This window comes from Trematomus bernacchii, unplaced genomic scaffold (assembly GCF_902827165.1).
Source record: "Trematomus bernacchii unplaced genomic scaffold, fTreBer1.1, whole genome shotgun sequence".
In the NCBI taxonomy this organism is placed as follows: Eukaryota; Metazoa; Chordata; class Actinopteri; order Perciformes; family Nototheniidae; genus Trematomus; species Trematomus bernacchii.
The window spans coordinates 7,230,661-7,244,353 of NW_022987313.1; the positions used below are offsets into that span (position 1 = coordinate 7,230,661).

At 41.7% G+C, this 13,693-nt stretch overlaps 2 protein-coding genes across 2 annotated transcripts; both read left to right on the plus strand.

Moving 5' to 3' along the window:
• The first annotated feature begins 4,692 nt into the window (after window positions 1-4,692).
• Window positions 4,693-8,722, plus strand: klf11b (Kruppel-like factor 11b). The gene is made up of 4 exons (XM_034124706.1): window positions 4,693-4,862; window positions 5,719-5,979; window positions 6,574-7,495; window positions 7,936-8,722. Exons 1-4 carry the CDS (start codon window positions 4,824-4,826, stop codon window positions 8,235-8,237), a joined length of 1,524 nt encoding a protein of 507 aa, XP_033980597.1. The 5' UTR covers window positions 4,693-4,823; the 3' UTR covers window positions 8,238-8,722.
• A 2,002-nt stretch (window positions 8,723-10,724) lies between these two features.
• On the plus strand, window positions 10,725-13,189 carry dnaaf2 (dynein axonemal assembly factor 2). Its single transcript, XM_034124306.1, has 2 exons — window positions 10,725-12,656; window positions 12,770-13,189. Exons 1-2 carry the CDS (start codon window positions 10,872-10,874, stop codon window positions 13,136-13,138), a joined length of 2,154 nt encoding a protein of 717 aa, XP_033980197.1. The 5' UTR covers window positions 10,725-10,871; the 3' UTR covers window positions 13,139-13,189.
• The last annotated feature ends 504 nt before the right edge of the window (window positions 13,190-13,693 follow it).

The following is a 13,693-nucleotide window of genomic DNA, read 5'->3' on the forward strand; positions in this document are numbered from 1 at the left end:
AAAAAGTAAACTCTTTGAAAAGTGCACAGATTTCACAACACCAATGTATTCATAGTTTTCTTTAAACATTTTTGCAAACATGCAATGCATTTGCAGTCCTTGATGTTTGAGTGTATGCTTAATAATTAATTTAGACTAGAAGGGTGTGTTTTTACATGAAAGTAAAGCAATTTAAAATAATGTGAATTTGTAAACTCAAAATGTTATGTTTCTCCTGTCATTAAGCTGAACTATGTTTTCAAATGAAAATAAATTCATAGCAACATTATAAAAAGTTATGTATTTATTATGATCAAACCTTTAATGGCTAGGGTTAGGGTTAGGGTTAGTCTCATTTAGAGTGAATACACTTTGTGGAAATATCACTCTTGTCCTGATGACACAGCCTATAGCTTCCTGTCAGAGCCCAGGGTCTCTGTGAAATATGGGCCCCTGGGTGATATATTTAACCCTGCTGGGGCAGCTCCCCCTTTTTGAGTCTGCTCCTGGAGTTCCTGAGTAGGGGGAGTTGTCCGGACAGGGGAGGTGTGCATGTGGAGGCCCAGATAGGGCCAGTGTAACCTTTCCTCCAGATTCCCTAACTAAGTTGAAGCGGCCTGCCCCACTTATATCACAAACAGGCTGCTGTGCTCAGGCCCGGGCTGCCTGTCATGCCGGCGTGCTAACTCGTTTTCCCCGTAACTCCTCCCTCTTCCCCTCTCCTCTGCTAACTGCTGGCACTGCAGCTTCAAGCACTCATTGCTCCCTGAGGTCATGCTTATGTGAGTCACACTGAGGCACGGCCTCCGTTAACAGCCAGGCGCAGCCAGGGCCAGGGCAACACACCTGCTACACTCCCTTTGGCTGCAGGCAAGCTGCAGACAAACACCAATCAACTCATTTCACACAATAATCATATGAACTTTGTATACTAGAAGGATAAATCAGAAACAAAATACAAAACATTTCATGTTCTGAGGCTCATGAAAAATGAAACAAGAACTACTTTTGTTTTAACAAAAGCATCTTGTTTCTATTGAATTGTTCATACTTCCAAACTCTGATTGGAGCCTTTTTTTATTTCATGGCTTCAAGAAGTTCAATGGGACTTTTGACACATTTTCTCTTTGTTAAAATGCAGTTGGTGATATAACAGCATATCTAGGTCAAGATCAATTTGATCCCTATTACATGTACTTGTGGGAATGAGCTAAGAAATGGTCAGACACTAGACCACAGGAAAAGTATATATTTAGTATCACTAAAACATTGTCCTTCTTTTCTCTGCACCCAGGACAAAATGTTCGTCAGTTCAGATCAGTGCAGTAAACCTACATCTGTAGACTCAAATGTAAAATGCATTATCTGAAAATGTAACAATAATAATAATAACAAATCTAATATTGTATACTATATAAAGGGGTTGACTTCACGTAAGACATTCCTTAAAGGGGTGACAACGCCCACAGACCAAACAAGTGTCAAGATTATGACCAATAGTGGGATATACCAGGTACATTTTTGCATAATGTATGTATAATTTACAATATACTTAATGGATGATCATGTGACCTGTGGGACCACAAACACATGGATGCATGTAATTTTTAACAGGGATAATGATGCAATATTACACTGGTTACATGGCCAAGTGCTGCAGTAATAACATTAATCACACAGAGCATTTAACTCACTGAAATGTGAATGTAATAACACTCAGGCACTAGTTTATGTGCTTTTTATGCAAGAAAGCTGCACAAACAGCTCAAAAAAACAATACAGGAACCCGCGCTTCATCTGGACATTGGTGCTGCATTCAAGTACTGTGGGAAAGGTGGTCAAAATGATTTTGCTTCTGGTCTGGCTTCCAAGTGGACAATATGAAGCTTGAAAAAGATACGTTTCTTTGGGTCGATCTTTGATATGTGAAAACAAATCAGTTAAGTCAATGAAAATATGGTAATCTCTAATAAGCTAAGACATCAAGTGTTGATTATGAGTATCTACAGAGTCCTTACTTCAAGAGACTTAAAGGTGGGGTAGGTAAGTTTAAGAAACCGGCTCGAGATACACTTTTTGTTATATTCCATGGAATGCTCTTAACATCCCGATAGCAATGAATATTTTAAGTGCTTTGACAAAAAATCCATAAAAAAATGTCATCTGTGGAAGCCGTAATACTGTAAAAAGCAAGACCAATCATTTTAGCCGGCCCGGCTAAAATAACTGGATGGCTTACCTGCCTGTCAGCCTTCCATGTGTGCACAAACTTATCTCGTGCCCTCATTGGTGCGTGTTCGTGTGTGTTGGAGGAGGGGCTCTGTAAGGAAGTGGCAGATTTTTTCCAGTTGTGTATTTTCAAATTCTAGCGCACTCGAGCTGGTTTCTCCAAAATTACCTACCCCACCTTTAAATCTATGGCCATAAATATTTTCTTAAAAAAAATAAAATACAGTTTAACGTCACAGACTTGCACATACTTATAATGATAACAATACATGGGCTTATTTGACATTAAAAGGCCCATGTCATGGCCATTTCCACTGATCATAATTCCATTGTTGAGGTCTACTAGAATAGATTTATATTGTGCAATTTTCCAAACTCACATTGGTTTCTCATACAGCATCTCTGTAAACTACGTGTATTCACTGAATTTCACTCTCTGCCTTTAACGGCTCGTTGTAGCTCCAATAGCTCCAGCCCCCACCCTCCCTGTGAGCACAGTGTGCTCTGATTGGTCGGGACGTTGTGAATCGCGCTGAGCTCCGTGGAGGTGTTGTTTCCTTGTTTAGGATACATAGCGAAACACAGCCAAACTCATCCTGAGCACACACAAAGTCACAGCCGAAGTAAAAACAATAAGTGTGGCTTGATATTGAGTAAGAAAAAGGTTGATAAACGCTGTGAGAATGGGTCTGCAGAGAGAATTTCGCCGCGATCCCAACTGTCTGTTATCAGCCTGCAGCCAGGGAGGAGAAATCAGCTGAGCTGCCTGCTCCCTGCACACAGATGTGTGTGTGAGGAAGTCCGTGGATTGGTCAATTTGGACCAATCAGCGGGGGCTTAACGTAACGGCTCCGCGGACGTAACGTAACGGCTCCACGGATTGGTCCATTTCGTTCCGGGTACGGCTTGACATCATGCCGTACCCGGAACGAAATGGAAGAATCAAATGGACAATGACGTATCTCCAACGAGGCGTTTTGGGGAGGTATTTTCTGTGTTAGAGTTGTACTCGCTACAGGGTGTACTTTGAGGGTTTGTGACTCTGCACACCGTTTACATGCATACAATACCTACTGGAAATGTAGATCTTATATCACGTCAGATTAAACCAAAACATCTTGCTCAATAAAACAGGAAACATTTTGTAATCCACATGGAGCCACATGACTGACTATATGGCGTTAGCAACATAAGATCCTTAGTTTTGAAATCATAAAAAACTATGCACACGGTACATTTTAACATCCCTTGCAGGTCTTACTGCAGAACCAACAATTACAAATAAATGGTTCCCCATATCTGCAGAAGCACTTTACAAAAACAAAGCACTCACTAAAACTTCATGTTACTTTATGTCACGTACCTTACTACTCTAACTTTACAATAGATTTGACTGTTATTGTCTTGGATCCAAAGATGTAGTCTATGTAACGTTTTATGCGCTAGGAGTTATAAACTATGACGCAGATGTTGTGTTTTTATGCATTTAGGTTGTTGTGCTGTGATGGTTTGTAGACTAAGGAAAATTACACATTTTGGTTTATACAATTTGTTTTATCACTAGGCTACTGTGTAGTCCTGACACTTTGGCTGTAATTGCAACTTATTTTTATCAAAATATACTAATATACAGCAGTGGAAGAAGTACTCAGATCTTGTATTTAAGTAACAGTAGAACTATCAAAGTGTAGGAGGAATACTCTATTACAAGTCCTGCAATCAAAATGTTACTCAAGTAAAAGTACAAAAGTATTAGCATCAAAAAGTATGCATTATGCACATTTGCCCATTTCAGACGAATATATATTATATGTTTTGATTATAATTATTGATGCATTAATGTGTTATCAAAGCTTGTAAACGTGGAGCGTTTACTTCGTTTATTTCTTTGTATACTGCAGGGTATCTTGTGAATTTTACTCTAGGTGTAATTTGAGTCTTATTTAAATGTTAATTGTATATTTCAAATCCTTAATCCAAATCTGCAATGTAACTAAAGGTATTACATAAATGTACTGGTGTAAAAGTACACTATTAACATCTGAATTGTAGTGGAGTAGAAGTACTTACGTTTTGGAGTACTAAAGTTCAGTACTTGAGTGAACGTACTACATTTTCTTTGTTTGTCTGACTTATAAGAAGTTGCATAAGCCATGATGTATTTTTCACCACGTTGTTCCCACATCCCGTGAACGCAGCATAGACTCGATCGACCTTTCGCCCAGTTTAGCGTGCGGCAGTTCATCGGGTTTACCCTGACACTGCTGACTCTACAGGCCACGCCCACCAACGGCCACGCACCCTATTTCCTCCAACCGTCCTGCGAGCATGCACTGTTCACGCGTTCTCTGCTCTCCCATTGGCTGGAGCTCCGCACACACTTAATTGTGATTGGCCAAGTGTTGCCACCCGCCAGTGCGTGTTGTGAGTTTTGTTTTCCTTTTTTTTCTCCTCCCCATGTTTTACACACACAGCTGAGAGAAAAGAGAGCCAGTCAGAGAAAAAAACGACCTCAACCCTTCCCCAGTGCAGACAGCAGCACTGGCAAGCGCCGTCTCTTTGTTCTCTACGGGCTTTGACAACAAAAAATTGATATTTAGACATTTTATTCCTCAATGCCAGCGCGAAGATTTACAGAGATGGACTCAAACGGGGTAAATTTATTATTATTATTATTTTATTTGATTGTTTTACTATAATTAAGCTTAGGTGCGACATTTATTTTGCAGTTCAGTAACAGCATTTGTTTACTGAGGGATTTGATATTTGAGAACTAAGGCGTAAGTCGTCAGCTGATTTCAATGTATCTACTATTATATTTAAACATTTGTGTGTCACGTCAACGTCCCAATAAACTATATTAAATTAAAGTTAACACTTAAAAAAAAAAAAATGTATTTATCAATTTAGTTTTAAAGTAATAACCTACGTTTATATGATAATATTACATGTAACTTAAACAAATACGGAAGCTTTTCAATGTTGAGAAATTGTTTAGCCCGATTTTGCTTTTGTGACGGATGAGTAATATGCGTTGTTTACTCTAAAAATGAATACGAAAAGTAATAACGTAATACACCTACTTCCTGATGCGAACCGCTTTATGGGGATTTCACATGGCTCATCTCGGCAGCACGTCACTGTTTGGTCTATATTTGGCGATGGGAGGCGTCCTGGCCCCGAGCCAGAGGCAGTGCATGCTGGGCTGGGGTGTAGTCACCCACTCCCCCTCTCCTCTATTGGACGCATCGTGCAGTTTCTCTGGGAATTTTAGTTTGGGAAACAGTGACAGAGCAGATGATTACTGCAAATACACATTGTACCCCCTTTCCTGTCAACAGAATAACAGGGGCTTTCCTATGTTTGAGTTACTGCCATGATCAAATATGAGTCAAAGTTGAAATCAACAAGGTGATTCATGCAGTTGTGACTTACCCAATGATGTGGCGATACTGAAGTACTTTTTGTTTCCCTCCCTTTGTCTGAAGTTTATTTATTTATTCTTTTCAGACTGAGTACATGGATCATTTTGGGTCCTATGCAAAGAGAAGGAGGCATGACAGCGAACAGTCTGTCCTGGAGTACACAGACCTGGAGGCAGCCGAGGCGTTGGTGTGTATGAGCTCTTGGGGCCAGAGTCACTTCCTCGGCAGCAGCAGGCCGAACCCCTGCAAGCCCAGACCCCTCACACCGGCTTCAGACTCCTGTGACTCCCTCATGCCGCCAGAACTTCCAGAGCCCCCAAAGGACTTTGTGTCCCTCTCCTCCTTGGTAAGTGACTCATCCTGATGTACAGGTGTCAAACCATGGGAAAATAAGTTAGGTTCATGCAGTCGATAAGTGCATTTTCATCCACCCCTTATTATGTGCATTTTCTTGTGATGAGTTAAAACACACACAAACCTTGGAATTACTTTTGGATGATGTGGAAAAGTTGCTGTATTGACAAAAGTCTAAAGGCTACAAAGTGCGATTATAGTTTGCAAATAAAGGATGAGTTACATGAAGCATCTGACTTCAACATCCACTGAAGCTGCTGCTCCGTTTAAGAGACCAAAGATAGCTCCACATAGATCTTTGTACATTTTCTCACACACAAATCGTTAAATTATAAACTATAGTGAATGCGAACAGGCATTCATTCACAATTCAATTTGCAGGTTTTCTCAAAATGTTGTTAGAATTTGCGATATATTATGAAGAAAACCATATGACTTTTAATATGAAAGTGTAAAGATAACAAGTTTATGACATGCGGCTGGTCATGTAGTTCCTCCTCTGAGAGACAGGGTGATAAAAAGCTCTATAGCTCTTCAGGGCCCAGAATGATAATCTTTCCTGTGTTTCCCTCCCTTTCCTCTGCAGTGTATGACTCCCCCTCATAGCCCAAGCTTTGTTGAGGCGTCCAGCACTGCTGTGTCCTCACAGCACTGTTCCGGCCTCCACCAACCTGTCCTGGCACCCATTGCTGAAAAGACCCCCTCCCTCCCCCCTCAGCCACAGCCCTGCAGAGCCATGGCGACGAGCGTCATCCGCCACACCGCAGACAGCACCCCCTGCCAACACCACATTCCAGTGGCCCCCGATCCAAAGAAAACAAGACACACAGTAATGGCTGCGACACTCTACCAGCAGCACCTCATTACAAAAACTGAGCAGATAACCACACCTCCATCTCCCCCTGCTCTTCTCACACACACATTATCAGCCTCAGGAATGGAGCAGCACGCCAGTCTCTCAAAACTCTATTTGAACAGTGTCTCCACGCCCACTCCTGTCAATATGCAAATGCGGAACGGCCCCCCTGCTCCCACGACCCTGTCACCGCCCTCAATCCCCAGCCCTCAAATCATCTGCCAGATGTTCCCCGTCAGCAGCCAATCGGGTATAATCTCAGCCTTCATCCCCGGTGTTCAAACGTGCCATTCTGGGATTCGGACCACCACCACACCAATCCTCCCCCAGCGCACTTCAGTAAACGGAGCCCCCGTCCAGCAGTCCCTCATCATGGGCTCAGCGGTGCCCCAGGGCACGGTGATGCTGGTCCTCCCTCAGTCCGCTGTCTCTCAGGCCCATCACTGCCCTCAGACTGTCATGACCCTGGGCAACACCAAGCTGCTGCCCCTGGCCCCGGCCCCTGTGTACGTGCCAGCTGGGCCCAGCGGAAGTGCGGTAGCCACAAAGATGGACTTTTCCCGCAGGAGAAACTATGTCTGCAACTTCCTGGGCTGCAGAAAGACGTACTTCAAGAGCTCACACCTCAAGGCTCACCTGAGAACACACACAGGTGAGAAAAACATTGGCACTGGGTCAAGGATAGGGCAAGTGGTTGAGTAAGACTCAGGAATAATAACTGTCCAGTTTATTTTAGTGGAGGTCTATGTTTGTTGGCAGTCTCAAAAGCACCCAAGGCACTGAGTTAAAAATCCTTCATTGGTACATAGATAATAATCCTTTATCTTATCATGGGATGCTTTTCAGACTTCCAATAAACAGGTGGGGTTAACTTCATATAGAAGTGTTGAGCTTGTTTGTAACTGAGGATGTGGAATAAAACGCGACCACAGATGAGTGTTGCATCCTGTTTGTTACACTTTCTTGGCTTTGTTATTCTTGAGAGTGAGCTCATTGTTCGGTCTCCTATCCTAAAGGGTGATCTGTGAAGTTTTTATGACTGCTATCTGACTCACTTGCTGACTCCCTGCTCTCCCTGTATCCTCCCTTTAGGCGAGAAACCTTTCAGCTGCAGCTGGGACGGCTGTGATAAGAGGTTTGCACGCTCCGACGAGCTTTCCCGTCACCGGCGAACACACACCGGGGAGAAAAAGTTTGTGTGTCCCGTGTGTGACCGGCGATTCATGCGCAGTGATCACCTCACCAAACACGCTCGCCGCCACATGACCACCAAGAAAATTCCTTCCTGGCAGGCTGACGTTCGTAGCCTGAACAAGATGGCCGCCGGCAAAACGCCTGTCTCAAAGCCCGGCCTTGCCACAATCAGCATGCTGGTACCTGCCGGCACCAAGTAGACTATAATCATCCTACTTACTACCAAGATACCACAGGGACACATGCAGGGAGCAGCCAAGCACACAAGGCTGCTGCTGTTTAACTCATGGGAATGATAGAAAAAACATGCACTGGACTCTTTTTTTCTCTCTACTGCTCATTTGTACAATTTTCTTTAAAGGATTCTTTGTTTACTATGATATTAATGCACTCTTGCCAAAGCCTTTGTATGAAGTTTGTCTTATTCATTTCACTTTCTCTAGCTCTCCTGCAACACTTTCTCTTTGTTTGTGTTGATACTGATAGATATACATATATGTCTATGTGAATGTATTGTTTGTTGTACTATGAAATGCATTTATTTGTCATATTTGGGAAAACATGATAAACAATGTAAATATGAATATTAATTATCAGTACTTCGATTGTACCATAATTATATCTCCCTGTCTAACTTTTCATATTATTTAATACATATTTGTAATAAAAGAAAAATATTAAATGAGTCAATCTTTGCTGATTTTGTGACCTTTCAAATATCTTATCCGGGAACAAATAAAGTTATATTCAGCAATCTTTTACAGTTGTCTCAGTTTACAGTAAGTACGACGTTCCCACATCCTGTGTGCGTCACGCTGTGACTCCCCCACCACCGCCCTCTTTTGGTCCACTGGCTGAATGAATTTCTGTTGAAATAAACAAATCTCTCGGTGGGATCATCTGGGGACATTATTGGGTTTCAGAGCCAAATTGCTGATGAGTCAGGAGACAAGACAGACATTTGTTTTTCTTGTTTTGGAGGTAAATAACTGATCATTTAAGTCCATTCAGCACTATCACATGTGGGCTAGGAACCGGTGGGGCTGTTGCATAATACACCAGGGTTTTATTGACTTAAAATCTCTCCTAAGTCTGGTATAATTTAGCAAACTACTCATGTTCTTGTGTTTAGTGGCTACAGATAAAGTATTTATCAAACTCACTATAACAATTATAAGAATAGTTAGTATTTAAAACTAAGAAATAAAAGTAGCAATACCACATTGTAATACAAGGTTCAAGGTTCTTTATTTAGTCATATGAACATAGCTACAGTGTAGTTATGCCGATGAAAATCTTGTGTCACAGGCTTCTCCAACAGAGCAACACAAAACACAGATAAACAGAAAAAATAGAGTGCAAGTAAATAGTAATACAAAAAGAAAAATAGTTTAAAAAAAAGTGAAATAGTGAAATAGTGCAATAAGAGTCGATATGCAAGTTATTAAAATAGGATATAGGTAAATAGATCAATCATTTTAAAATAATTTTTAAGTAGCAGCCAGATTAATATTAGGGATGTTGTTTCAACTGCTCAGGTGTTTAACAGATTTTGCTTCAACATTTCAGGTGTATACTACTGTGAATCCAAAACTGAATATAATATAATGTAATTTAAAATATAATTATTTGCTGGACAGGTGTATAGTAATAGTAAAATATCAACGGATGTATTTTAGTAAATGTGTATGCATAACAATACAAATGAAAGGATATGATTGTCCTTTTCACAGGTTCTATCTTTTACAATCATTTTTCTACAATCATTAGGGCCAAAATGCAGAGTTATAAAGGTTTTCAGCCAATACAAATAGGGAAAAATCTGTGGAAATGTTGTAAAGTAAACAATAACAATAAAAACGTTAAGATGCTGCTATAGAGCAAAATGCGTTTCTCTCTGCTACTGATGCTGCTCATTCATAAGCACTGTGGTCCCATACCCCCAGTAACAGCACACCTCTCCCAATCAGACAGGGAGAAATATCAACTATTGGGGGTGCGACCAATCAGCTCTCTTCCCTGCACACCAGCCTCTCCCCCTTGCCCTTACTGACCGACTTCCCCAATGCATGCATGCAGCCTGAGCGCTGCCCTACACTGACATCTGCTGGTGGGTTTCTTTCATTTAAACATGTACACAACATTTTACAAGAAGTGGTTCAGGTTTTTCTTATATTTGTGTTTTATGCCTTCGTTATAAAACACAAATATCCAGCCCAGTAACAAAACAAAAAATTATGCAACACGACTAATTAGATAATATTAAGTGAGAAAACAATACAAAATAAGGAAATAGGTCGCAATTTCTATAACTAATTGAGACTAACTAAGACTCAGAGACTGCACATTAATTTAAAATGACACTTGATAGGTGCCATTCTAGCAAAAAACATGCAACTGACGAAAATGTACCAGTGTAGTTATCTAACTTAAGTAAAATCATCTTTCAAAATACAATTTTTTAAAGTATCATTTTCAAGTTGCATGACAAATATGTTTCATACAATTGTCATCAAATTATTCCAGTAATTGTGTGAAAGTGTCACCATGCAGGCTACAGCCACCAAAACAATCGTTTCTCGCGGACACATTTCCCTGTAGCACCTATCGCGTTGCTATGGATACATCGACACAACTGGGACCGTTTGTTGCCAACAAGAGGTAACAGGAGATAAAATACATGTAAATTGACATAAAGCGACATCAAACTGTCAATTTCTCTGCGATAATAGCTTGTAAAACTTTTTCGATTTCTATTTATAAAAGTTTAGTTTAAGAAAGCTGTGTTGCTGTTAACTTCATCTGCGTCAATATTACTCCTCGAAACAGTCAACATGGCGGCTGTAGACAAGCTGAAAGAACTAAACATCACCGTGGATGAAATCGACAGACTGTCAAAAGCTTTCAAAGACGAGAAATTCAAGGAGATGCTGTTCGATTACGCCCATGAGTTATCAGACCCTGAAAATAAGAAAAGGTATGAAGAGGAGATCAAACTTCTGGAGCAGGAGAGAGGAAACACGATTGAATTCATCCACCCGAAACCGTCCAGGGTTCTCAAGACGAGTGTGAACGGCAAGCAAAAGTGTTTTATCAATATCTGCAGCAATGACAAAGTTGGGAAACCTGAACGTAAATGGGGGGTGTCCGATGAAGGGCGCAGGGGACAATGCTGGGCCCTGCCCCACAGTCTGCACCCAGGGAAGCAGGACACAGATCCAAAGGGGAACAAGATCATGATCTATGACGTCATCTTCCATCCTGACACTCTCCACCTTGCGAGCACAAACAGAGGATTTACCAATATGGTGGACAGCACAGCCATTCAGGGAATCCAGGATAATTTTAAAGTGACTCTGGATAAAAACAACGTGAGGGAGATCAAATCAAAATACAAAGGCCTGCCACAGCCCTGTGTCATCCGAAAACCCATACCTGGTTATAAAATGCCATCAGAGGAGCCAGACCCTCTTGCATTCCCATACCCAGATGAAAAGAGACCTACCCCGCAAACTAAGCCCACAAAATCACCTGCATCAAAAAACATAAACGAGGCTACACCTAAAAGCATCCCGCCTCAGAAAGTCAAAGAGCCTACAAAGCCAAACTACACCGTTAAATATCGATCGTTTACGGATATACAGGACTTCAGATATGCTCGAGACTCGGCCCAAAGCCCCAGGCCCAAAGAGATAGTGGTTACCATCGACATGCCTCTTCTGAAGGCCGCCACAGAGGCCAGCCTCGAGGTGAAAGAGTGTCGGCTGATGCTGCTGGAGTCCAAGAAACCAGCCTATAGACTGGAGTTGCCCTTAGCTTATCCTGTGGATGAAGATAAAGGAGAGGCCAAGTTCAACAAACAGAAACAACAGCTCACAGTCACACTGCCTGTTCTCCCTTCTAAGGAAGCTTTTGATTTTCATCTAGGGCCTGCTCAGAGTAGTATTAGTGATGATGAGAGGCAAGAGGAGAATACTGAGATGGAAGAGGAGGAAAAATGCATTGAGGAGGATTTGAGAAACCAGACAAGGGAGGAGGAAGTTGAAGGAGAGAGAGGTCAGGAGATAGGAGAGGAGCAGATGAGCGAAGGCCAGGAATCTGTAGGAGAGAAGGATACGTGGAGAAAGCAGAAGAGGGAAGGAGAAAATACTCAAGAAGAGGAAATCAGTGTGGAGGAGGAGGCAGAATGCAAAGAAGTGAAAGAAAAAGGCCAAGAAGGTGTGGTGGAGGACAAATTGAAAAAGCAGAAGGAAGAAAGTCTAATAGAAGTTGGAGACTTTAACCTAGAGAAAAATGAGACCCATGGAGATAAAAATGAGACCCATGGAGATAAAAATGAGACCCATGGAGATAAAAAGGATCCCGTTCTTACGGGTTTTGAGGACGACACTGTTGATGCTTCTGCTGAAGGAGAGAATGCATTACCTGTGGAGGACGAGCTTGTGGCCTCACCTGAAACAGAAAACCAGCCTGTTTTAATCCCTGCTGAACATTCAAGATCCATAGGAACAGAGGGAGGAGTACATCAGAATTCTTGTTTGGAGTCACCACCTAAACTGAAGACTTCAGACATCAACACGGCGACTGAAAAGAAAAATGATCATGTAAATGGAGATGAGGTGAGATAAATCCTGACACATCCCCAACAATCCTATTGACCTGAAGGTAAAAAGTGTGTGTGATCAAACTAATCTGCTTATGTAGTTTTATATATCCTTGTTTTTTTCTTAAGGTGGAAGATGCGTCATTTCTATATGACAGATCCGGTGAGGAATCCCAAACCTTCTTAGACGCTAACGCTGAAAACAACATAAAGGGGTGCGACATTCCCCAGGAGTCCAGCGAGATGCCTGCAGCAGAGGAAGCAACCAAGTCAAGCAGAGGAGATTCGGAAGACGGTGCCCCCCGCTTCCCTGAGGAATCGAGGGGGGGCGTGGATGAAGACGACCTGCCGACGGAGCAAATCTTCCGGCCTAAGAGCAGGACACCACCTGCGTTATTGAGGGAGATTGATGAAGATGGGAATGAAACGGTCATCAGCGATCATTCCACATCTGCTGGGTTCATCTTTCAAAACTCCCTGATGTTTGAGCTGGACTGAGGAGAGTGTGCAAAAGTTTTGTAATGCCAGTATTTATAGGGAATCTGCAGTGTGTCGAACAATAAAACATCTTCATATTTTCAATACCTGACCTTACTCTTCAGTATTTTAATGTATGACAAATTCATCTCTTCCCAGAAAAAACTACTTTGGACAAAAAGTTGTTACTATTATTTTATTAAATTCACATTTATATAAAAAAGGGTGGGTTGTAATAAACAGTAAAACCAACTCCCATCGGCTAACACTCACTGACTTTGAGGCACTGTGTTCAGGAAAAATATCTAATTTCTTTATTCCCCTGCCGAGTAGAAGTAGGCCAAGTAGGAGAGTGCAGTTTGCTTTAACGGGCAGATGACACTTTAACTGTCACTTTGTGTCAGTGCTGCTGCCCACTATCATTATATAAACTCAGTGCCTCTCAGTCACAGATGGAGCAGGTAGCTGGGAACTGCATTATAATAGAGCGTTAGTGTTATAACCCTCTTGAAGCACTTTTAAAAAGCAAAACAGAGTCAAAATCCACTTAAAAGCAGAAAACGAAAACTGTATCCT